At 57.3% G+C, this 22630-nt stretch overlaps 1 protein-coding gene across 2 annotated transcripts; it reads right to left on the bottom strand.

Moving 5' to 3' along the window:
* Nucleotides 1-2153: 2153 nt before the first annotated feature.
* Nucleotides 2154-22575, bottom strand: VASH1 (vasohibin 1). 2 transcript variants are annotated; one of them, XM_082733627.1, is made up of 8 exons: nucleotides 22517-22575; nucleotides 20697-21083; nucleotides 15001-15089; nucleotides 13848-13907; nucleotides 12015-12089; nucleotides 8743-9124; nucleotides 6843-6955; nucleotides 2154-6048 (listed from the first exon to the last, which is right to left on the bottom strand). In XM_082733627.1, the coding sequence occupies exons 2-8, from the start codon at nucleotides 20997-20999 to the stop codon at nucleotides 5976-5978; spliced, it is 1095 nt and encodes a 364-aa protein (XP_082589753.1). In that variant the 5' UTR covers nucleotides 21000-21083; nucleotides 22517-22575; the 3' UTR covers nucleotides 2154-5975. The 2 variants fall into 2 exon arrangements, with proteins under 2 accessions (XP_082589753.1, XP_082589754.1); XM_082733628.1 differs by having other exon boundaries at nucleotides 13848-13904.
* Between the last annotated feature and the right edge of the window lie 55 nt (nucleotides 22576-22630).

Genomic DNA, 22630 nt, shown 5'->3' with positions numbered 1-22630 from the left:
AACACAGCCTCTCCCGGAGTAGGAGAGACAGGTTATCTTGTAAGGAAAGACCCATGTTGGGTGGGCCTGGGAGAAGGGAACTCACCAACTGGCCTGCTGCTGGTTTTTGTCTTTAAACTTTGTTTTCTCTTCCCAGTTCTTGCCCTGGGGTAACAACTAACCAGAGGGTGATTTTTTGATTGGGTATGTAATGCACAGTGTGGCCTCTCTTCTCCCAGGAGTCAGAGGGGGCCCCCTCCTCTAGTTTCTACCTGAGGAGAGAGTGGACCTTCGGCCCAGCACTTCCAGCCTCATCCTGGTGCGCCTCCCCCTTCCTGAGCAAATGCACGAAACCAAACTATTCTAGGCAGGGACCAGCCAGATGAGAGCCTGGTAGGGCCCAGCTTCCACCCCCGTTAGGAGAGTGTGAACCGAGTGTGTTTCCAAGGCGACTCTGCCCCATGCCGCCTCAGGTCCTCTGCTGCTGAGGCCATACACAGCTGTGGAGAGAAGACTAGAGTCTCTTCACTTAAATTCTGGGAGGTACCATCTTTCCCATGACCAAGCCCTTTCTTATTGGGGGTTGGAGGTAGTGCATATCCCCAGAGAGCTGTCCCTCTGGCCAACCTGAGGTGACCCATCTCTACTACCTGTCAAGCCTCAGCAGCTGGTCCCATAGCCCCTTGGCAAACACTAAGAGTTAGCAGGCAGCTCAGGTCGGGGCCATTTGCTTGGGTCTTTGCTATGACCACCTCTTCTTGTCACCACTGACCACCATTCTGGAGGGCAGAGACTGACAGATGGGGGTGACAAGGATTTTGACCTCTCCCTGTTCAGGGCTCCAAGAAATGCCACCTGCATCTGAAAGTCCAACACAAATCAATCCTGTGCCTAAATGAGGCAGGGACATGCTGAGAGCCTGGAGGAAACAGGGCAGCAGGAAATGAGGTACCCCCCCACCCCGACACACACACACACACACACACCATAAGTTGAGTCTGGATCCTCCCGGAAGTCCATGATGATATTTACCTGTGAATTCTAAGCAGTGTTCACAGTGAGCCTGCTGAACTCATGATGGACTCTGGTCCCAGCACGGACCCCCCTCATTTGTACACCAGCAATCCAGTGGTCCCACTGTGAATAAGCCCTATCACTGTAGTCTACCCACAGACCCCTGACTGGGTATTTTAGCTGGACTTGAATGTGTACAGTATAATGTTGCCTTTTGGTAAAGGTGTACAATCCACATTATTCACAGATTCTGGTTACCTTTTACCGAGGGGGTTTTTTGGGGTATCACTTAAATCAGACTTAAATGAGCCTGTAAGGAACAAAACTGCCTCTCCATAAAATACAGTCTGAGACATCCATGGATTTCAACAGACTGCTTCCCTTCCTGGCTGCCATGATTTACCACCATACCCCCGGAAGTGAGGGATTCTTGCTGGTTAGCACAGGACCTAATGGGAATCGGCCGGAAGGAGGAGGCAATACCCCACCTCTTCTGACAAGTTCAGGTGTTACTCTCAGCTGAAGGGACGGAGAGCAGAGGAAAGAAGGGTACATGTGAAAACTAAGGCTGTGGGCTCTAAGAGCTATTTCTGTGCAAGTCCGGTTGCCATGGTTGGGCTAGTCTTAAACATGGGAAGGGGCCTGGAGCGGGAGCAGGGGTGATGGGTGGAACCAGATGTGTTCTCCAGACCGGTGGCTGTAGCCACCATGGATTCCATGCTGAGACTGTGGGCAACCGTGCTGAGGAGGGATTTCATATCCCTGTTGCTGTGCTTTCCTGAAATAACCTTTCCTCCTAGGGGAGTACTCCTTCTTCCTCCCCTGTCCCTGGGGGACTGCCGGGAACCAGGATGGGAGGAACAGATGCTGGCCCGCAGGGCTCAAGCTGGCTGTGTGAAGGGGAAGGGTTTGTTTACAGCCAGCAGGAAAGATCTCCCAGGTTGGGGTTAACAAGAGCAGAGTGGCTCAGGCAGGCTGAAGGGGATAGTCTGGGACCCCAGAAGTTTCACAATGACTACAGGAGCCTCAAGGTTTCCTGTTGGCTGGTTTGGGGCTCCCCTCACTTCTGGCCAGGTTCTTCCTGGAGCCACTGAGGCTGACTGGTGGGTGGGGTGGGCTCCAGCCTCAGCATCCAGGGGAAAGGAGACCAGGCTTCCATGTGGTTTCTGCCCGGCCCATGCAACCGGAGCCGGGGAGCTTTTATTCATTTCAGGGAAAAAGCACAGCGATGAGAGGGGTGTAAAAGTGAGAGAGGAGGGAGCAATACTGACACAGGAAGAGCAGGAGGGACAAAGTGTGGTCCCACAGCCCAACACAAAGCTTGAGGGAGGGGTGGCCCCCATCACCAGGCCCCTGGGCCACGCACACCGGAGAGAAAGGGGAACTTGGGACTCAGGAGCAGTAGGATGTGGCAAGGGGGTCAACACTGATGGGCTTGCAGCTAGCACCACAGCAGACTGCCCGGCCTGGGGCGGGCCCCCTCCCACCCTTCAGCTGGTTCCTCAGCAGGAGCCAACGGAGTCTTCAGCACAGGGGTGCTGGGGCACAAAGAACACAGTATGCTGGCCTGCCTTGCACTTGCCTGCAGTTCAAGGCCAGAGGGATGGGCTGGGGATGTTGGTGCCAGAAAGACACTCAGGCAGGAGACTTAGGTGCACGTGGACACATGGGCCTCTGGGCATGCTGCTGACCAAAACTGGACCCCATCTCAGAGCCAGAAGGTCGAGTTCGAGATGGAAGGAATTAGGGCGTGTGCTGACAGAGGGGGCCAGAAAACAGACACAGCTGGCTTATGGCCCTTTCTGCTCCTCGGGATCCCCGCTCCAGGCTTTGTGACTCCCCGCCCAGGGGGCTGCTACCCTCCCCACGTGTCCGCGCCCAGGAAGGATGAGATCTGGCATGATGGGTGAGGGGAACGTGACTGTGTTGAGGCCATGGGAGGGAGAGGACTGGCAGTTAGGTGGGCAGGAAGGCTCTCTACACCCAGCTTCCCAGTGTTGGGTGCTGGCACTGAGCACGAGGAGGTGGGCTTTGGGGAGCACTCACTGCCGCCCCTACCCTTCATCAAGCAGCTTTTTCTGACCTCACCTTGGGGCCTCCTCGGCCAGCAGCCCTGCAACTCCTGGGGGCAGAGGAGCCCACTGAGTGCTGGAAGGCAGTCCTGAGCCAGGAGCCAGGCCCCTGTTCCTCACAGGAAGTAGGATGAGGTGAAACCAAGGATGGTGACTAAGGCCCCAAAGTCCCTTCCTCTGCCTCCCCAGAAACTCTGCAGTCAGGCCAGCCCCTGGGGAGCGGAGCCTGTGTAAACACGCTCAGGAGGGGAGGAGGGCTTGCTACATAGGAGAAAATGTTAAAAATAAATTAAAAAGCACCGCTGTATCCTGTGGTGGCCTTCACAGGCCCGAGGTCTCAGCGAGGAGAGGGTGTGCTGGGGGCTCCCAGCTCAGGGTGATCAGCTCCCTCCTGCGGGCAGCAACAGGGGTGGGCCTCATTCCACTTCCTTCTCCCAGACCGCTGTGGGATGGAGCCTGTGGGCTGAGCAGGTTCCTCCTGTCTCCCTGACCCCAATCCCCTAGCACTCGTCTTCCCTCGAGCCCTGGGGTCTACAGGGGCGTCTGAGTCCCCTCCCCTGCTGATGAGTGGCCTGCACGAGGCACCCACACGTAGACCCGGGAAAGGCCTTGTTCGTCTTCAGCAGCACACCTCCCCAGGTGAGCCGTCGCTGCCTCAGGCCAATGTGGGGAACGTGAGGACCACCACCCCACGCCCTGAGAACCAGGATGGTGAGTCAGGGGTCACAACCGGCCTGGAATCGGCCTGGCTGGGGTACAGTCCGGGGGCAGGTTAGGTGCCTCCGCAGGGCCTGGTGAACCCTGAGGAACCCGAGGGACTGCCCAGCTGGCTTCCTGCTGGGCCTGGCTCCGGGCCCAAGCTGCTGGTGTGAAGAGCTGCCAGCCTCCGGTGCTTCCCTGACGGGCACTCGCATTAGCAAGAGCATCCTGTCTCCTTCCCTCCCTCTTTTCTCCGGTTCGCTCACCCCACCCATCTCCCCGGTCTCCACTCCACCCCTGTTGGTGACCCTAGTGGGTCTCTGGTCTGCAAGGAGACTAAGGAAGACAGACATGGGCCAGCTGCCCTCTCTGCGAGCAGCTTCCGTGGCAAGGACCCTGCCCTGGCCCAGCCTGCCCTGGGAAGCCTAGAACTTTCACGATTTCCACCTCAAAGCCTCTCCATGGACTTCTACCTACCCAGCACAAGCATGCTCTACCTCAGATTACAAACTGGCATCCTCTTTCATGTTGGGTTTTTAAGTTTTCTGAACTGATTGCCAACATTTAAAAGTCAGGATATTTCACACAAAAATCCAGAGTTCTGGCTTCTGGGGGAAAAAAATTCAGACTATCTGGCGAGGCAGGGCCCCTCTCTGAGAACAGCGGAGCAGGAGTAGCCGCTTCAGTGGCCACAGTGCCCACCCAGCCCTGCAACCCCCCTTTGAGCCCCCGCCTGGCCCTGAGGGCGTGTGAGCTTACCACTCTGGTTCTGATCCTCCCTTTTCCAGGGCCCAGGCCCTGGCTGAATCACAGCCTCTTGGTGAGAAGAAACCTTACCGGTCATCATACCCAGCTGCCTTTCCATCACCTGAATCCGCTCTACAGCTTCCCAATAAGTAGCTGTGCAGGCTTTGCTTGGACACTGCCAGCAGCTGAGAACTCACTATTCCCCAAGCACCCTGATTCTCAACTCTCCCCACATCCTTCTCTCACTTACACTCCCCTGTCCCCAGGCTCTGCTCCTCTGTGTGGCCAGCTGCACACTTGTCCTACCACCACCTTGTTGCTTCAGCCTCTAGAACCTTCTCCCAACCCTGCCAACTTCTTTCCACTTCTCACTCGCCCGCCAGGTATCTCACACTCGACAGGCAGGCTGTGCAGACTCCCAGCTGTTCAGATTCTTCCCTGACAAGCCGTGATCATCAATGGTACCCCCAAACCTAGATGGGCTACTGCATGTGGGGAGATAGGCCTGGGGCACAGGCATCCTGATCGGGTCTTCTTTTCACAGCAAGGACTGAGGTAACAGAAAGAGGGGAGTAGCAGTGCCTCCTCCCAACCCTTGGGGACTGCCAGGGGATAGCCCCAGGCCTGACTGTCCCACTCTATCCCCAGCCACAGTTCCTGGACCCACCAGGTTGGCTCAGTCCCTACAGTCACACTGAGCTCAGTGCAGTTCTGGGCCTTTGGCAAAGCCCAGCCCCTCTGCAGGGAGCCCCCTAGCTCCAGCAACAGGCAGAACTGGACTAAGCAGTTCTCTGGGAGCTCTCCCCACAGAGGTCTCTCCTGGGCTCTCCTACAGCCCGCACAGCACTGTCCATGGGCCACAAGGGCACGAGGGCTCTCCCGGGCCCTGGGCTCTGCTCTTGGGGCAGATGTGGCCTTGTGCCAAGGTCCTGATACTGGCTATACAGCCCTTTCCCAGGATGATTTCTACCCTGCTTCCCGTTCCCTGGGTCAAGATTCTGCCATAGCAGGCAGAACTGGAGGAACCCCTCCATCCCTCCTGCCGCAGGCTAAGTGGGGCTGGGAGATTTCCCACAGACTGGATGGATTCAAGTCCCAGATAGACACCGGCAGAGCCAGCAACCCCTCCTTGCCCAGCCTTGTGGGACTTAGATCTCCTAAGCACTGGCCTTCTGGCGATGGGCAGATCCATTAGTTTTTTAAGCTTTCCCCAAACACTTTAAACTTCAGTTATTGGGTTAAAAACTCCAAATAAAATACTAACTGCTTCTTGGCCCAAAGTTAGGGGTCTTGGCCCAGTGAGAGGGGCAGCAGCTTGGGTGGCTGAGCTGAGACAGGCTCTTCCTGCTGCCTCTTGCCCTGCCCCCCGCCATCACCAGCCCCTCCCTCCCCACGAACGAGGCTGGCTCTGGCAGATGGATGCTGGCCCCCGGAAGTGGCAAGGCTGGCGTACTGCCCCATGCCTCACACCCGAATCTGGTACCCATTGAGGTCTGGCATGGCTTTGGGCTCAGGAGGCTTCTTCTCACCCGATGGCCTGCGGGGAAACAAGAATGGAGAAGGGGTAGGGATGAGTCGCTTGGGGGGTGGGGAGGAAGGGACAAAGAGTGGCTGCTTCTGGGAGCTCCCCCTCCATTCTTCAAGGTGCCCTAGAGGCAGCAGCGAAGTCCATGTGGGAGTGTGCTCCTGGAACCCATGCTGTGTGTGGTCCTGCTCTTTCCTAGAGGCCCCCATCTCCAGCAGCTAGCAGGAATAGCTCAACTGTGTAGCCCTCTGCACTGGGAACCGGTTCCCTACCAGAGCCTCCAGGGTGGAAGGGATTAACACTGCCCACGGGAGGCCTGCTTGTGCTCCTTAATCATCTCGGAGCTGTGGCTCCTGATAATGATATTAGAGCAAGAGCCAGACCTATCAGTAGGAGAGAAAGGAGAGGAGGCAGCCTAGTATTTTAATGGGATGTTTCTGCCATCTAGATGGAGGCAAACACCAGAGTTGCAGGGCAACAGTTAGGTTCAAAACCACCCACCAGCTGCCATCTGATGTTAACCTTTCCCTGGGAGAGCTTACTGTCTGGTGGGAGCCCACCCATCACCACCTCCGTCCCACCTAACCCTAACCCTAACCCATGGGGTAGCCAGGGGGCCAGGGCATGTGGTTTTCCCCGGGGAAATGGGACAGCAATCCACCAACCCACATCATCTCCCTCTGGGGAGGAGAGACAAAAAAGGGAAGGGTGACAAAAGGGTAAGAGAGAGACAGGGATCTAGAAGATGGGAGGGACAAGCTGCCTTCAGGCTCCCCCAGGCACGACCCCATCACCCCATCCCTCACCGCCTTTCGCTGCGGCTGTTCCTGCGGTGGGGGCTGGACTGGCCCCTCTGTGGGGAGGAAACGTCCTTCTTCCGGTCCTTGGTGGGAGAGGGAGGGCCGGTCCCTTTGCCAATCTTGGTGTGGAGGAAGAAACAAAGACACACTTAGGGCTTCCCAGAGTCCCTCCTGCCCGAGGCTGCCCTGTTTCCCAGGGGTCATCCCAAACCTGTTTCCTAGGAACTAAAGCTGCCTGGGCAAAGGTTCCCCAGCCGGGCAGCTTGCACTTAGAGGGAAGATGCTGAGCTTCGTGATACTTTAAGAAGCCCCGGAGAAAAGGGCCATTTACCCATGCCACGTAGGTGCAACAGCTGGGGAAGAAGCCTTTGTGTTTTGGGCCAGGAACCTAACAGTCCAAGGAGGGGGGCACTGGTAATCTCAAGCCACACAGAAGCTCAGACTGACAGTCATGAATGATTAAGGAAAATGAGAAAAGCAAATGAAACATCTTTCATATGACATGATCAGCTTGACCTGAATTTTCAAAACATGGGGTATATGATGGGGGTGCTGGAGAGGGGCAGATAAGGTGGGGAGTCCTTAGCACCAAACAGATTGGGAATCACAGTGCCAAAGAATAGGAAAATCTTAGGGCACCTGGGTGGCTCAGTGGGTTGAAGCCTCTGCCTTTGGTTCAAGTCATGATCCCAGGCTCCTGGGATTGAGCCCCACTTCAGGCTCCCTGCTCAGCAGGGAGCCTGCTTCCCTGCCCCCCTCTCTCTGCCTACCTCTCTACCTGTTTGTGATCTCTGTCAAATAAATAAAAATCTGAAAAAAAAAAAAAAGAATAGGAAACTCTTGGCTCCGATTCTAGGTCCAACTTGCTCCCTTGAAGGCCTGGTAGGACTCCAGCAACAGGAGCCGCTGGAGGAGGGGGAGGGCCCCCCACCGCCCCACCTTAGTTGCACAGGGTCACTGCAGCTGGCTTCTACCCTGGACAAGGGTAGTGCCTGGGGCCTGGCAAAGCAGGGCAGCTGAGCTCTGACCCACCCTGCAGGGGGCACTGAGGGCACCTATGACATGCCTGCATTCCCCATCTCGAGACTGAGTGCCTGTCCGATCTCATCGCCTTGAGCAAGCGCTTGGGCTCCCTTGTACCTCAGTTTCCTGCCCTGGAAACAGAGCTTCTACCTGCCACTAGCTGCCTCCTGGGCTCCACAGTGACTGACCAGTGGGGAAGGGCTGAACACCCAGAAGGGGCCAGGCAGGCACCAGGGGAGGCACCCCAGTCCAGGGGGACCCAAAGAGAGGCTAAGATTCTGCCCACTGTAAGGCTGGGGGTGGGTGAGCTTCTCAGCATCTCAGCCCACCGGCTGGGGTACAACAGCCCCTCACCATCCTGCTCACCGCAGGCGGGAAAGAGGCAGAAGGGACGACCACCCTCATGGTCTTCCCATGGTATGACTTCCTTCCTGTTTCTGACTTCCCCCTAGTCCTTTATTGAAGCAGGATTTGGGAGGTCAAGGGTCAGGACATGCAGGACTGCTGGTGGCTCCTTGCACCTGCCCCTACCTTTCCCTCCAGACAGCCCCTGATTTCCCAACCAACTGCTCCACCCAAGGGTCGCACCCCTGCCCTTCTCCCCAGGTTGCAGGCTCACCCTCCATCCACACCCAGCTCAGCGGCTGCTTCCTTCCAGAGCCTTCCCTGGCCTGCCCACCCGAGGGAACCTGGGGGCAAGGGTGGCCACGTAGACTCTTCACCCTCATCACGGCCCTTGAGACTCACTCCACCTCTGCTGGGGTGAGGGCCAAGGTGAGGGGGTTGGTGGCCTTCCCTGGTGATGTGGCACACGAGGAAGAGGCAGCCCTTCCACTTGAAGAGCTGGGGGGGCGGCGCTCCCCACCCCGGTGCCCGCACTGACCTTGAGCCGCATGTCGCGGGCGTGGCGCTCCAGCTCCTTGCGGAAGTCCTCGCGGCCCAGCCTCTCCACATCCAGCACCGAGTGCTTCCACTCGATCTGCTCCACGCTGTGCGGGTCATGGGACACGCACTGGCCCAGCTTCACCTTCTTGAGCACGTGCCAGCAGCGGCCATAGGCGGCCTCGTAGTCCAGCACGAGCTCGCTGAGCGTGCGGAAGGCCGGCGGCTTGTACATCAGGTCCTCGCGCCGGCTCATGCCCAGCGCCCCGTAGCGGCCACCGAAGTTCACCCCCAGCACGATGTGGCGGAAGTAGTTCCCTGAGAAGTAGGTCTTGAAGCTGATGGGGAAGCGCTCCAGGGTGGGCATGCTGTTGGTGAGGTAACTGGGCCCGCCAGCCCCGCTAAGGAAACAGCCAGCAGAGGCACAGGGGCCACCCCCGCAACCTGACCCCGACCCTGACCCCAACCCCGACCTCGGGACCCACAGCCCAGGGGGGCCCTCCACCCTGGCTCCCAAGGGCGACCCCTGCGACTGGTCCCAAAGGCATCCTGTCCTCCTGCCCGGAGCCAGGCATGCAGTAGGTGCTCAATAAAGTAACCTGTAGGGTCAGGGCTCTCAGTCATTCAAGGCCGCTAGGATGTCAAGGGGGCTCCCGAACTATCAACAGCTCACAGTGAGCTCCCCGCTGCAAACTGCAGGGCTCCCCACAGCTCTGGTGGCTAAAGGAGGGAGGAGGAGGCCCCCGCCGCACCACTGTCTCCCTCCTGCTGTCAGCCACACGCATGTCCCCTCACCCACCCCCCACTCGCTCTCAGACACATTCTCTCACCTTCCCTCTCTCTCTCACACTTCCTCCCCCACGCAGACGGTTCTGTTCTCTCTCTCTCGCTGCTGCTCCCCAGTCCACACGTGCTTGCCCACTGCCCTCACACAGCCAAGCTCCCGGGGCCCAGGAGGCCGGCATGGCCTGGGCCAGCTGCCCGCTCTGGCCTCTCACCCCGCCCGCCGCACTCATTCAGTCTCTCCGTCCTTCCTTTCCCACTCAGGACCTTCTGCTCAGCTCTTCCCTTCGACCAGAGGCCCGCCTCCTTCCCACCTTAGCCTGCCCCTCTCCTGCCTTAGGCCCAGCGGTCACGGCTGACCTCGCCTTCTCATGCGAGTGGGCTCTTCTCTTTCTTTCCTCCATGACACGCTCACCGCGAACTGTAATGATTTGACTTCTTGGTCTGCTGGCTTATCTTTGTGTCCCCTGCCAGAACGCAAACTTCTGAGAACAGGGACCTTGCCTGCCCACGTTTCTTGATGCCTGTCTGGGGCTCAGCCCAGAGCCAAGGACCCAACAGTACTTTGTGAGCAAATGAGCCGAAGGAGATGAATGGGTAAGAGCTTGGAGCAGGTGCCCCGGAGAGGCCCTGTGCCAAGTGTCCTCCACGCACTGACTTGTTTGGTTTTCCTAATAACCTTGCAAGGCAGGCACGCCCAGTGCGCCCTTTGACAGAGAAGGGCCCTGAGGGGCTAGCTTGGGGTCACACAGTAAGAGGCGGAGCTAGGATTCAGGTCCAGATCCACCTGTTCCCACAGTCCGTGCTCTCAGTCACTATGGAACTTACTGAGCCCGAATCCATGCGAGGGCCTGAGGGTGCAGAGATGAACAAGGCAGGCACCCAGGGCGCCCCAAGGACGAGGCACAGGAGCAAACTCAGTACAGCACCCGCCGTGTGTGCGGCAAGCTGGGGGGCTGTGGCTGTTCTGTGGTGGCCAGAGGGAGGGGCCCCAGACCAGATGAGAGCTGCTCTTGTCATTTTCCTGTCCAGGAGACCCCGGGTAAACTCTGAAAGGCCTCTGGGACTGTGGGATCCTGCCTGGGCCAGCTTTAGGTGAGCTCTGGAAGGAGGAAGCAGAGTCCCCCTCCCTTCCCTCCTACAGTGTGGGTGGGAGCCTCCTGAAGAAGACAATGTGAGGCCCCAAAGGGGGTGCTGGCAACAGCCCCAAGTGTGCAGGCTGGCCTCAGGCACATCCCCTCCAAGAATCCTTTGGACAGGGCCATGCTCTCAGGCTCTACTGAGCGGGCCTGCCTGTCAGCAAACCATCACCACAGTGGAGTGAGCTCTGGGGGCCTCTGAGGGAGGGGGGCTAAGGAGGCGCCCCTGGGTTCTTGGTGTATAATTTAAGATAGGTGTGTCTATGAGGGGTTGGGGGGTGGTTCCCCCTGGATCACAGTCTTCCCTGGAGAAGCTGTGCTCCTGGCCTGACTATCACGTTCTCCTCCCCAGGGAGTGGAGTCCTTGTTCTGGTAGGCAGCTCGTCCTGGTCCTCTAAGCCAGGCACCCATACCGGGGGTAAGGAGGGAGACAGAATACTTAAGGTACTATGGGAAGCAGGAGACGGGACAGCTGGCTGGGCAGGGATGAATCAAGACTGGCAAGACTGAGTGATGGGCATGTGGGATTCATTACCATGTTCCGTTTGTACAGGCTTAACATTTTCTGTCATGAAGCAAAACCAAAGGCTGTATCTAAGGCACAGACGAATTCGAGCAGAGAACAGGCCATAAACACCTGTCTCCCTCCTGCTCCGACTCGGGGCTGGGCTGTCCTGCCTCACTCCCCTGGTGACCCAGCTATAGGCCTCAGTCTGCCCTCTGGATGGGGGTGACCCAGAAACTCTGCCTTTTTAAAGAGGCATTTTTGTTTCAAAGACCCCATCCATCATTTCCACGAATCAATGTGTCCTGGAAATGCCAGCATTTGGGCATTCAAACGGCTTCTCCCAGACTGTCTGGTTCTCAGAAATGGCACGACAGCCTTTGTAAGACTATATGCCCAGATTTGGGGTTCAGAGAACACAGTCATGGTGTCTACAAGATTCAAAAAAGACCTGCCTAAGGGTGTCCAGGTGGCTCAGTCAGTTAAGCATCTGTCTTCGGCTCAGATCAGGATCCCAGGAACGGATAGAGCCTGGCGCTGAGCCCCCTGCTCAGGAGGGAGCCTGCCTCTCCCTCTCCTTCTCTCACCACTTATGCTCTCTCTCACTCTCTCTCTCAAATAAATAAAATCTGTGGGGTGGGGGGAGATTGGCCTAATACGCCTGGAAAGTCAGCAACTGAGGTGTTGGGGACTGAGTCCCCCAAGAGCTCCTTCACTTTGGGACCAAGTTCAAGACGGCTGGGAGGGCCTCAGAGCTCATTCAGCCCTCCGCCTCCCAAGGAGGAAGCTGGAGCCCAGAGAGGTGAGCTCACCTGCTCCTAGTCTCTGAGGGCCAAGGAAGGATACATTCCCAGGATCACGGCTTCCAGGCATTTGATTGGCAGAGCCTCTTTGGTCATTTCCTTGGCCAGGTCCATCAGCCTGGGGGAAGGGAGTCAGAATGATGATGAGGATGAGGATACAGCCTCCAGTCCCTTCTAGTGGGGGAGGGTCAGCAGGAAGAAGCAGGGGTCTAGAAGTGCTACAGAACAGAGTGCCCCAGCTCAGGCCCAGCCCAACCCCCAACCCAATCTGTCCTGAGCCTGAGGGGTGGGAGAAGAGGCAGGCACTAAAGATAAAAAAGGAGGCCCCATCTCCCTTTCCTACCCTCCTTTCATTTCCTCCTCCACCCCAGACTTTCCCACTCCAAAGACTTCTGGGAGAGGGAAGCATGAATGGGGGAGGTGCGTTGGTAGGCAGGTCTTTGACACCCGTGGGGCTGGAGGCCTTCTATGAGGATGGTGTTTGCGGGAGCCAGTGGGAAAGCATGCCAAGGATGCTGGGACCTTGGCATTGCTCTTGTCCCTTTCAGAGCACAGTGACTCTTAACTCAACCATGGCTTCTCCAAAGAGCTTGTAATTGATTACAACTGTCCCCCGCAGCTGGCCAACTGCCTGGAGCCTAGACACAGGCTCTCAGGCAGTTAGTGACAACCCAGCCTGTTCCAGAACTTGCAATTCAGGCCACTTTGGGACAGACTATCCCTGAGGCCTCAGGGGAAGGAGGAGGTTCCTTCCTCATTAAGTGCTGCTCCCAGGCTGGGGAACACAGCCTGGCCACTGGCTTTGCCCAGGAGGGTGCTGGATTCCTCCATCGTCCTGAGGCTGGAGCGGGGCCCCCAGCACCCAGCAGCCACAGGACAGTAAGAGCCAAGCTCTTCGGTTAGAGAGGCTGGATTCTACCCAGGGCTTTGGAGAAGGGGTAATGAAGACAGTTAGCAAACAGACCATTTTAAGTATTTTTCTTAAGAAAGCAAACATGGACAGATTATACATGGAAAAAGATGTAAAATTCACATTAATTTTTAAAACACAGGGTTTTAGGGGTGCCTGGGTGGCTCAGTTAAGTGGCTGCCTTCAGCTCAGGTCATTGGTCCCGGGATTGAGCCCCACAGCAGGCTCCTTGATCAGCAGAGAGCCTGCTTCTCCTTCTCGCTTGCCAGTGTACCTACTTGAGCTCACTTGCTCTCTGTCTCTCTCTCTCTCTAATAAATAAATAAAACAGGGTTTTATACTTTGGGCTGAGCCACCAGACCCAGCAGTGGCATTCACTCTTCACCCCTGTGCCTTCGGGGCTTCTTTGGGGGTAAAACCAGCTAGGCACCTACAGGGACTGGCGGAACGGGAAGTGACAGATGCAGCGCTCTCTCCAGTGGGGTCCCTGTTTCTCAGACACTGGCCTTGTACTAAAGGACTAGAAGAGCATCTAATAAGGCCAACGGGGCAGCGGACAGGCCCCTGCAACAGGGCGTACGTGGACAGTTGCAGGGAAAGGAGAGAATGGGAGGCCTGGCTCTCTCCTGCTAAGCTCAACCTTAATTTAAAAAAAAAAAGAGAGAGAGAGAGAGAAAGATGAGGCTAGACATCTACCTGGGACACCCTCTGTCATCACCAAGGCAAGGTGGGGGGCTGCCCATCACTCTCCCAGCTCAGCAAGGATCTTGGGGTTTCCTTTCCATCAAGGGAGCCCTGGATATTCATCCTGGGCAAGATTTCCCCCTTTATGACCACCTCCGAGCCCCACGGCGGTATTTGCCCCCACTCGCTGGCTCCCCAGGGAAGTGTCCCTGGCGCCTGTCTCTCCCCAGGCACTCCACCCTGGCTGGGGGCACTGTTAGCCTGGGTGCTCCCCAAACTTACCCTGTCAGAGGTCTGCTCTTCTTAATTTCAAAGAACTGTGTCCCCGTGTGATTGTACCTGCGGGTACCAGTTAAGGGTTTCCTAGCTGGGTCTGGAAGAGCTACATCCCTCTGCCCCCACCCCTACCCCAGACCGCAGGCCCGGCACTCCCGGGGTACAGACTGGATAAGAACCCCCACGAAGTGCTGTCACAAGGCACTCGACACTGGAATATTGGAAAGGGGAGGACGCCAGGCCAGCCGGGGCTGGGAGACGGAGCACACAGCTCTCTGCAGCAGGTCATTTTCCAACCAGCTGAGGAGCAATGTGCATGGACAGGAGGCTGGAGTGGGGGTCCCAGTGCAGCTCAACAGCCAGGAGCTGCTCCTGAGTCAACTGCCTTTTCCAGTTCGGGCTCCAGCGTCCCTACTGGGACAATGGAAGGGCTGGGCCTCATTGCCTGTAATGAGTCTGTCTTTCTTCCTGCTCAGGCCCCAGGCCTGGTCCTTCCATCCCTGTCACATCTGCCACTGGAAAGTCCTAGGAGAGGACGCAGGACACACAGCTCTGGGCGGGCAAAGGGGGTGGAGAGGCCCAGAGCAGGGATACTGAGGAATCGGGCTTGCGCAGCCTGGGGTCAGGTTTTTCCATGCTAGGCAGCTGGCCTCTTACAAGGGAAGAAAAAGGCAAAGAACTAGGAGAATGTTCCAAGCTGTAGAAGCTACTTCCTGGAGCATAACACCCTTTTTCTCCTCCACTGGCCTTCGCCTACCTTTTTTAAACCGGCTGTTAAACAGCTCCAAGGGAGCTTCCCCTCTCTCCTCCTGCTGGTCTGGATGGCCAGCAGAGGAGGAGGTCTGTGCTGGGGGATCTAGGCCTGACGATCTCAACATCTCAACGGCAGGTCCCTCAAGAGACATTTACGTGTCACCCGGAGAACGGGGAAGTGGGTGGTGGAGAGGCCAGAGCGGGTCCGGCCCTCTTCCGATAAAACCCTCACACAGCCCGGCTGTGCTGAGCACTGGACAGTGCCTGTGAACGGCACTCGGGTGTGGACTGTGGAACTGGCCACTCTGCTGATGCTTCTCCAGCCCTGTCTGAGGACGGCCTGCCTTGGCCTCTGGACCAGCAAGCCAGCCAGAGCGTGGCTGTGACCCTGAACCCGGGAGGATACTGCAGCTCCCTGATGTAGCGCTGCACGGCTTCCAGGCGCTCAGGGACAGGCGTAGAGGGCGGGAACGTAGGCACACTCGGTATGGGAATCTAGGAGCAGAGAAAGGGCTCAGGTCAGAAGAGGGAGGCTCACCCTGGGGCTTCCAGCCCACCTGCCTGCCACCCAGGACTCGCCCCCAGGGAAGCCGCCACCTGGAGACAGATTCCCCCTTCCCTCCTGTCCTGACCCTTTGTCCTTGGCAACTCCTTCCAGAGATTGTGGTCAAACCACCGCCAACCCCCTGGCACTTGACAGCATTCCTGATTTGGAGCCTCTGCTGATGTTTAGATTTTATGCTTCTTCCATAATTTTAGGAAAACACAGGTTGGCTCCCCAGCTGTTTTGAATCTTCAATATTCATTAACTTCCAGGCTTAACAAGAATGTCAATATTGGGGTTGAGTTCATTTGCATTCGGGGTTTGCTCTGGTTCAAGTGTGGGATCAAAGTGGATCTCCCTGGTGTCCCTTCCTGTCCCCCTGCCCTCCAGGGCCCTGCCTGGGCTGGGGAGCGCTCCAGAGCCCAGTATCACGGGCCTTCCAGCTGCAGTCTGAAATGCTGAGGTGGTCGCTGCTGGAGGAACAGGTTTGGGGACAGGTCTTGCCGGGGACCTACTTGCCATGGCCTAGCTGCTTTGGAGGGGTTTCGTGGATGCCCAGGAGCCCCTTTCTCAGGCCAGGGGGCCTGAATTCTTGCAGTTTGGCTGCGACAAGTCAGTGAGGCAGAGGTGGCCAAGAGGAGTGCCAGCTAGGGATGTCTGGGGTTATGAAACACACTTGTTTAGGTAGAAGAACCGGACTTCCTGGACAAGGCCTACCTGTCTGGGCTCCCCCTTGGCCACCAGGACATCTTGCTGGGAGGTGGCCTCAGGCTCCTCACGGAGAGGTCTCCCTGCCGCCATGCCTCCACCCCACTTCCTTCCAGGGCATACAAAGACCACCCGGCAGGCTGGGGCTGCCGAGAGTCTCAGGTTGCATGGACAGGGGTATGGGTGAGCCAAAGGGCAAAGCAGGAACCCTGTCTGGGAACTTGGCCTAGGGCTGGGGAGGGAGAGGTTCTCCCCGTCATGAGATGCTGAGCCCACAGGGCACAGCCTTCTAAATTACAGGGCTACGATGTCTGGGGCTCTAATGTGGAGGGAGGGGTCATGCCAGTGATCACTGAACACCCTCATGTGGGTGCCCCTGCTGACAGGGGGACAAAGGACAGTCTCGGACAGACCCCTACTCACGCCAAAGGGTGAAGAGGCAGGAGGGAAGACCCCGCTGGCAGAGTCCAGAGGAACAGCTCTGCATGAACTTCCTGTCTCTTCCTTGCTGGTCCCCTCCTTCCTGTCTGGGCAGTCCCGAGCAGCTGACACCTCTCTCTGGAGGAAGCTACTTCCCCTTTCATATCACACGGCTGCCCAAACTGACGTGGCCACTTACAGTCACCAGGGGGATAGGAGTCCCAAGATTGGGCATGGCGGGGGGGGGGGGGCATTCTCCCACTTCCTGCCTGACCACTGTGAGCCCGATGAGCTCCAGAACTCTGAGGGCCTGGCCTAGCCTTCCCTGATCAGGATATGGGGGGAGGGGAAGAGGGAGAGGAACTGGAGAATTCCTTCGCAGTGTACCATGAACAGCAGGGTGCCTGACCTCCTCAGGTGGAAGGTCTCTGAGAGGCAAGTGGGTCATCCCCTTCTCAAGTGAGGCCATCCAGGGGCTTCCAGGGGTTTTGGACAGAGACTGAAAAAATGCCCTCGCTTGAGCCACTCCAAACAAGGAGGGAGCTCCAGTCGGTGAGAGGGTCCCTCACCGATGCTTACCAGAGCCAGCCTTGGGTCAGGGCATCGGCTGCCCTGACAGAGAACCTAGGGATTGGTTACTCTGGGAGACGGAAATGACTCCAGGAGAGGCAGAGAAAGATGTGGGATTCACAAGCGGGGCCTCAAAGGCCCCCACCACTGAGGCTTGGCCGGAAGGAGCTGTGTGGCCAGCTGCATGACTCACTTTATGTGTTAACTAGTAGACAGGGCCGACGCCGTTCTGAATGTTCCCATACACACTCATTTGCTCAAACACACACACACACACACACACACACACACACACACACAGATTCTGTACACCCAAATGGCCCGGCCTGATTTAGGACTGGAACCTGATTTTGCACCCTGAGCCTCACCTGTAAAGCAGGAGCCAGGAAGTGTCAAGGGGTAGTTAAGTGAGGTATGTGGCAGTGAGTGGTGTCTGCTACCCAGATCCTTCCAGGACAACTCCTCCTCCACTACCAAGGCCAAAGGTAACCCTTGATCCACGATCCCCTGAAGTCCTGAACTCTACCAAGACAGTCTCCCTGGTGGAGCCCATTTCAACCAGCACAACAGGGAAGCTTCCGGGAGACAGAACAGCCCACAGATGAAGGTGTAGACCAGACCAGCATGATCCAAATCCCAGCTCTGCCATTTCCCATCTGGCATCAAGTTCCTGAACATCTCTCTGTGCCTCAGAGGCCTCATCTGTGAAATGGGCACTGTAACAGAACCAACCTCACAGCCTAAAGGAGATGCTGCACATTGAGGCCTTAGAACAGGGACTGGCATATGGCCAAGGTTCGATTCCTGTCCAGCATCACTACCATGTGGGCCAAAGTGACTGGTCAGCATGTGCTGATGCTGGCCGTGTTACCTCTTTGGAGGAGATGTCCAGACTCCCATTCTGTAGGAGCTCTGTGGCCAGAGCCATGGTCAGAAGACCTTCAGCAGCTGGCACTGGGAGGAGGGGCCACTGAGCATTTAAAGATGGTGGCAGCTTGGAACATCAAGGAGAGATTCTTAGGTAAGGACACACGGTGTGCCCGTACCTGACATCCTTTTAGAAGTGGGCTGTCCTTCAATGAACTGTATCATCCTCTAAAGGCTGTTCTCCCAAAGCAAAGGGGGTGGTGGTGGCTGCTGCACCCCGGGCAGTGCTCCATTTGCGAGGTGCACATACTCCATGCTCACCTTTTCACACGCTCCACTTCAACAATTCCTCCTGAAATCCCTCGGACACCGCTGTGGCAACTGTCCCCATTTTACAGCTGAGGACACTGAGGCACAAGGAGGCTGCGTGCCTTCCTCACACAAAAACAGTTATGAGAGAATCAGGATTTGCATGTGCTGGATTTTTCTGCCCAGCGCTTTGTATCACACTGCTACACTGGGGGGCTCCCAGGCTGAGCCAAGGGGCAGGGGCCGGACTGGGAGCACAAAGTGGGAAGGCAGGCGGGGAGGACGTGGTGGGGACTGTGGCCTGTCAGGGGAGGGGAACGAGTCCTCAGGGCCAGCTGCCAGCTGCTATGTAGGATCGCAGATTCTCTGTTCCCGGATCGTCTCATTTTCTGAAAAGGTGCCCAAAATCTGGATCTTTATATGAAATCTTCCAATTCTACATTTTGGCTCCAGCGATCTTTTAAAACAGTGCGCCATCCCAACAAAATAGCTCTTGGGCCCGCCATGATGTGAGAGAGTGCCTCTATGCGACCTCCAGGGGCACGGCCACTCAGGGAGGGGCCAGCCCAGGGGTCGGTCGTCTCTGCTGCTGGCACCAACCCCCAGTGCCTCCCAGACTCTAGGGCTCCTTTCTATTCTGGGCTAAGGTCCAAGTGGAACCTCGTAGGGATGTGCAGCTTCTCTGTCTGTGACCTTTGTCCCATGGCGTAAGGAGGGCGAGACTGAAATTTTTCCAGGCTGCTCACCAAACCCCTTCCACTTCACTGGACGGTCAGTCACAACACCCCCTCCACACCTGGCCAGGAGCTTCATTCCTTCCTGGGTGTCCTTCCTAGACATGAAGGCTGAAGATGGCAAGATGACACTACAGACTAGTCGCTAACGAATTTGCAGATTTTTTTTTAGTCTTCGGGAGTGGTAACAGTTTTGCAGGGAACCATTCACACTCTCCCACAGCCCGATTTAGACATAAGCAAGGTGGTTGGGGAGCTGTCTGCCAACCCCCCGCTTGCTGCTGTGGGAGAAGCGTTGGGCTCTGGCCCTCCTGGAGCTGACCCCGTGGGAAATCGAGTCTCCCCTCCTGACGGAAGATGTGCAGAGAGGTAACAAACATCCGCTAACAACCGCCGGCTTCAGACTACTGTCTGTTAAATGCTTTGACACATAGTCTCTCACTGAATTTTCCCCACAGTCCACTCCATCGCACAGGTGAGAAAACAACCTCACAGGTTGAGGGTCTGCTTGAGTTCACCTGGGGAGATGGGCGATCAAAACCAACATTCATATCTTTTGACGCAATGCTTCCTTTCCAGGAATTTATGCCAAGGAAATAATCAGAGACGGACCCCCAAATGTATGTTTTAGAATGTTCACCACGTGTTCATCTTAAGAATCAAATATTAGAAACAATATCCAATCACAGGGGATTAGCCTCATAAGTTCCAAGTTTCTACATAGGACGATAATGTAGCCATACATAATCAATCCACATTTTATCTCCCCTGGAAATATAAGGGTGTTGCTTAACCTTCAACCTCTGAATTCCCTTTTCCCAGAAGACAGTTTCTGATGGCTCTACCAATAACTTGGTAAAAATGAAACAAAACAGGCTGTCTTCATGTCTAGTCTACGTGAAGGGCCGCTGTCCCTAGCTCCCTACTCACCTGAGGAGGCACGACTAAACACTGGGCTTGACCTTTGCCCCGAGTGCTTTTCTTGGGCATTTCTGCATTGGGGAGAGTGTTTCCTTAGTCTCAACTGTAATGCCAAAAAACCCCAAAACTGTGCATGTGAAAACCGCAAGCACTCTTTTACCCAGCAAATACATGCCTGTGCCTGTCCTGTGCCAGATGCACAGAAGGTCCTGGAAAGACAAAGATGAATGAAACACAGCCTCAGCCGTCCTGGGGAACACAACTGAAGGACAGCCATCCCGGGGCCAGCTCTACATGGAAAGATGATTTAACTTTACTCTTCTCCACAGGCCCTTTTCGGACTGCCCTCGCCTCCAGCAGAGCAGAGGACATGGAACCAGAAGACCTGTGTCTCGAGTCCTGGCTCCATGGTTACTTACTAGCTGTGGGACCCTGAGTTCCTGCCTGAGTTCCCATCTGTAAAAATGGGACCTCAAAGCCCACTCGTTCCACAAGGCTGTCAGATAACTCAGAGGGATGAGGCACGAAAATATTTTCTCAATATCTGAAGCCCTGTATCCTCCTTAGTCCTTCATTATCTCTCTGCCCACAGTTCACTGGCTTAACAAATAAGATGTAAGCCACACTGGTGCACTTGTTAATCTGCTGCCCGGCTCACAAAACATGGGTATTTAAAAAGAGATGTCTGGCTCAGTCAGAAGAGCATGCGACTTTTGATCTCGAGGTCATGAGTTCAAGCCCCACTGGGGTGTAGAGATGACTTAAATAAATAAACTTAAAAAAAAAAATAAAAAGAGATGGAAGAGCTCCTGCTGGAAACAGGGTATGCAGACCTCACAGAACCTCAGTGGCAGCTGAAAGAAAATTCTTCCTGACAGGTACAACCTATCTGTGTTTTCAAAGTGTTACCATGCCCGCGGTCCCCTACCCCACAAAGGAAAGCGTGGTTTTGTTTTCCCAGCCCCAACATGACGAAAAGCCTGGATACTAAACCCCCTCCCCCAAGCCACACACATACCCATCCCTCACCTTGGGCAGGTCTGTGGCCCCACGGATCCGTTGGGCCACCTTCTCTCCATCGGGGTGGATCTTGGCCACGTGCTTCCACATCCTTTCCCAGGTGGCCTCGTCCACAGGCAGCCCACCCCGGTTGACAAAGAAGGGGATGCCTCCATCTCGCAGGTCCTCTTCGCCTTCCTCTTCTGGCTCATCATCTCTCTGGGCTGAGGCCCCTTCGCTGGTCTCCGGGCGTCTGACCCCAGAGGGGGTGACAGAGGCAGTGGGGGCAGCGCCGCTGCTGCCACCCCCCGCCACTTTCTTCCCTCCGGGCATCCCCAAATCCTTGATGGGGGTGGGAGTATGTATCAGGAGACAGGAAAAAAATAGGTGGCTTACAGGGGGCCTCCCACACACCAGCTGCAGAGATAACACATGGCCAAACAGAGCGTAAGGCGCCTTTAAGAAACCAGGGCGTGGCTCCTGTACAATAAAATACTACTCGATAAGGAAAAAAAAAAAAATCAGTGCCTCAACGTGAAGTAGGGGATAGAGAGGTGGTTGTCTGGGGTCAGCCTTAGAGGCTCTGTTCTTTTTGTGAAACGGAATAAAGAGAACACACCCCAAGTTGGCAGCCTTCTCAAAGCTCCCCCATTTGACAGCGAGAACAATGACGGCGGCAGTCTGGGCTTGCAGAAAGAAAAGTCGGAGGGAAACTGAGGCCAAACAGCTCCGACCTGCGGCCACAGAGGGTCAAGGCACCGGTGCTCAGGCCGACCGGGCTCCCCAAGTCCCAGTTTTGGAGAGAACAGATTTCTCTGCAAAATATCGCACGCTCAAGGCAGCGTGCGCTCCGGGGAGTACCGAGGCGACTCCTGGCCGCATCAGCGCGGAGCCGGGACCCCCGAACCGGAGGGTGGCGAGGAGGCGCGCTTTCTTCGATGCGACGAGCGGGGGAGCCAAGACTCGCAGCTGGCGGGGCGCGGGGAGGGGGCGCGCGCCGACGCGCTCATTCCACGCCCGCGGCCAACTCCCCGCACAAAGTGGGCTTTGTCTCGGGCCCCCGTCCCCTCACCCCCGGGAAACAGCAGCGCAGCTCCCAGAGGGGGAAGGGCGCGGCGGGGAGCGCCAAGGCCTCGCCGGTCCCCAGCCGGGCGCGCCTCAGCGGGCGGACAGCGGGCACTCGGCGCCGCTCAGCGCCAGCCGAGCCATCGCGGGGCGCGAGTCCCGTTTCCGGGCCCGGGGTTCAGCGGGGCCGACTCGGGCGGCGCGCAGAGGCCAGGCTGAGGTCACCGAGCGGCGGGCTCCGGCCGCGCGGTCGCAGCCTCGGAGTGGCTGCGGCATGGGCGGTGGCGCGGCCGGCCTGGGCGAAGGATGCTCCGCGGCGGTCCGCTCGCGCTCCCGCTGTCCCGGCTGGGATGGGGCGGGGTGGCGGCGGGGGGGATGGACCGCCGGACGGGGAGGGCTCGAGGCTCGCGCAGCCACAGCCCGCGGATGGAGCTGGAGGCGAGTGACAAAGCCTCGGCGAGCGACAAAGCCTCGGCGAGCGCGGGCTGCGCTAGTCCCCGGAGAGCAGCCCGCCGGGCGCGGGGTCCACGCGCAGATCGCGGCTCGGCTGCTACGCAGGCTTGGGCCGCCGCCGCCCCCGCCGCCCCAGGGCCCTGCTGCCTCCGGCCGCGCGCGTCCCCTGCTCGCCCGCCGCCCACCGGGCTAGACTCCCGTCCGCGCCGCGCATGCGCTCGGTCCCCCACTTAAAGGGCCAGCGCTTTACCGCCGGGCCCTCCGCCGCCCGCCCCCAGCCCCGCGTCCCAAGTTATCTCCAGGAGGCAGGAGGTCGTCTGCTCCGCTCCCACCTCTTTCTCGGGGCGCAGCGAAGCCGGCGCGGAGCCGCGGAGGAAGTTCACAGCGTGCGGCGCAGAGCGCTAACTGCACGGAGGTTCCGGGCTCGGGAGGCCCGCGGTCGGGAA

Source organism: Mustela nivalis (assembly GCF_964662115.1).
Source record: "Mustela nivalis genome assembly, chromosome: 6".
Lineage (NCBI taxonomy): Eukaryota > Metazoa > Chordata > Mammalia > Carnivora > Mustelidae > Mustela > Mustela nivalis.
Note: the sequence above shows the minus strand (reverse complement) of the source record. Positions and strands in the feature narration are given on the sequence as shown.

Excerpts from the sequence above, each read along its gene's own strand:
- VASH1 (XM_082733627.1), bottom strand. The coding sequence starts at position 20,999 with ATGCCCGGAGGGAAGAAAGTGGCGGGGGGTGGCAGCAGCGGCGCTGCC. Across the intron at positions 9,125-12,014 it reads GAAGCCGTGATCCTGGGAAT|TTACCTCACCAACAGCATGC; the intron begins GTATCCTTCCTT and ends TGGCGGGCCCAG. Across the intron at positions 6,956-8,742 it reads CCCGCGACATGCGGCTCAAG|ATTGGCAAAGGGACCGGCCC; the intron begins GTCAGTGCGGGC and ends CTCCACACCAAG.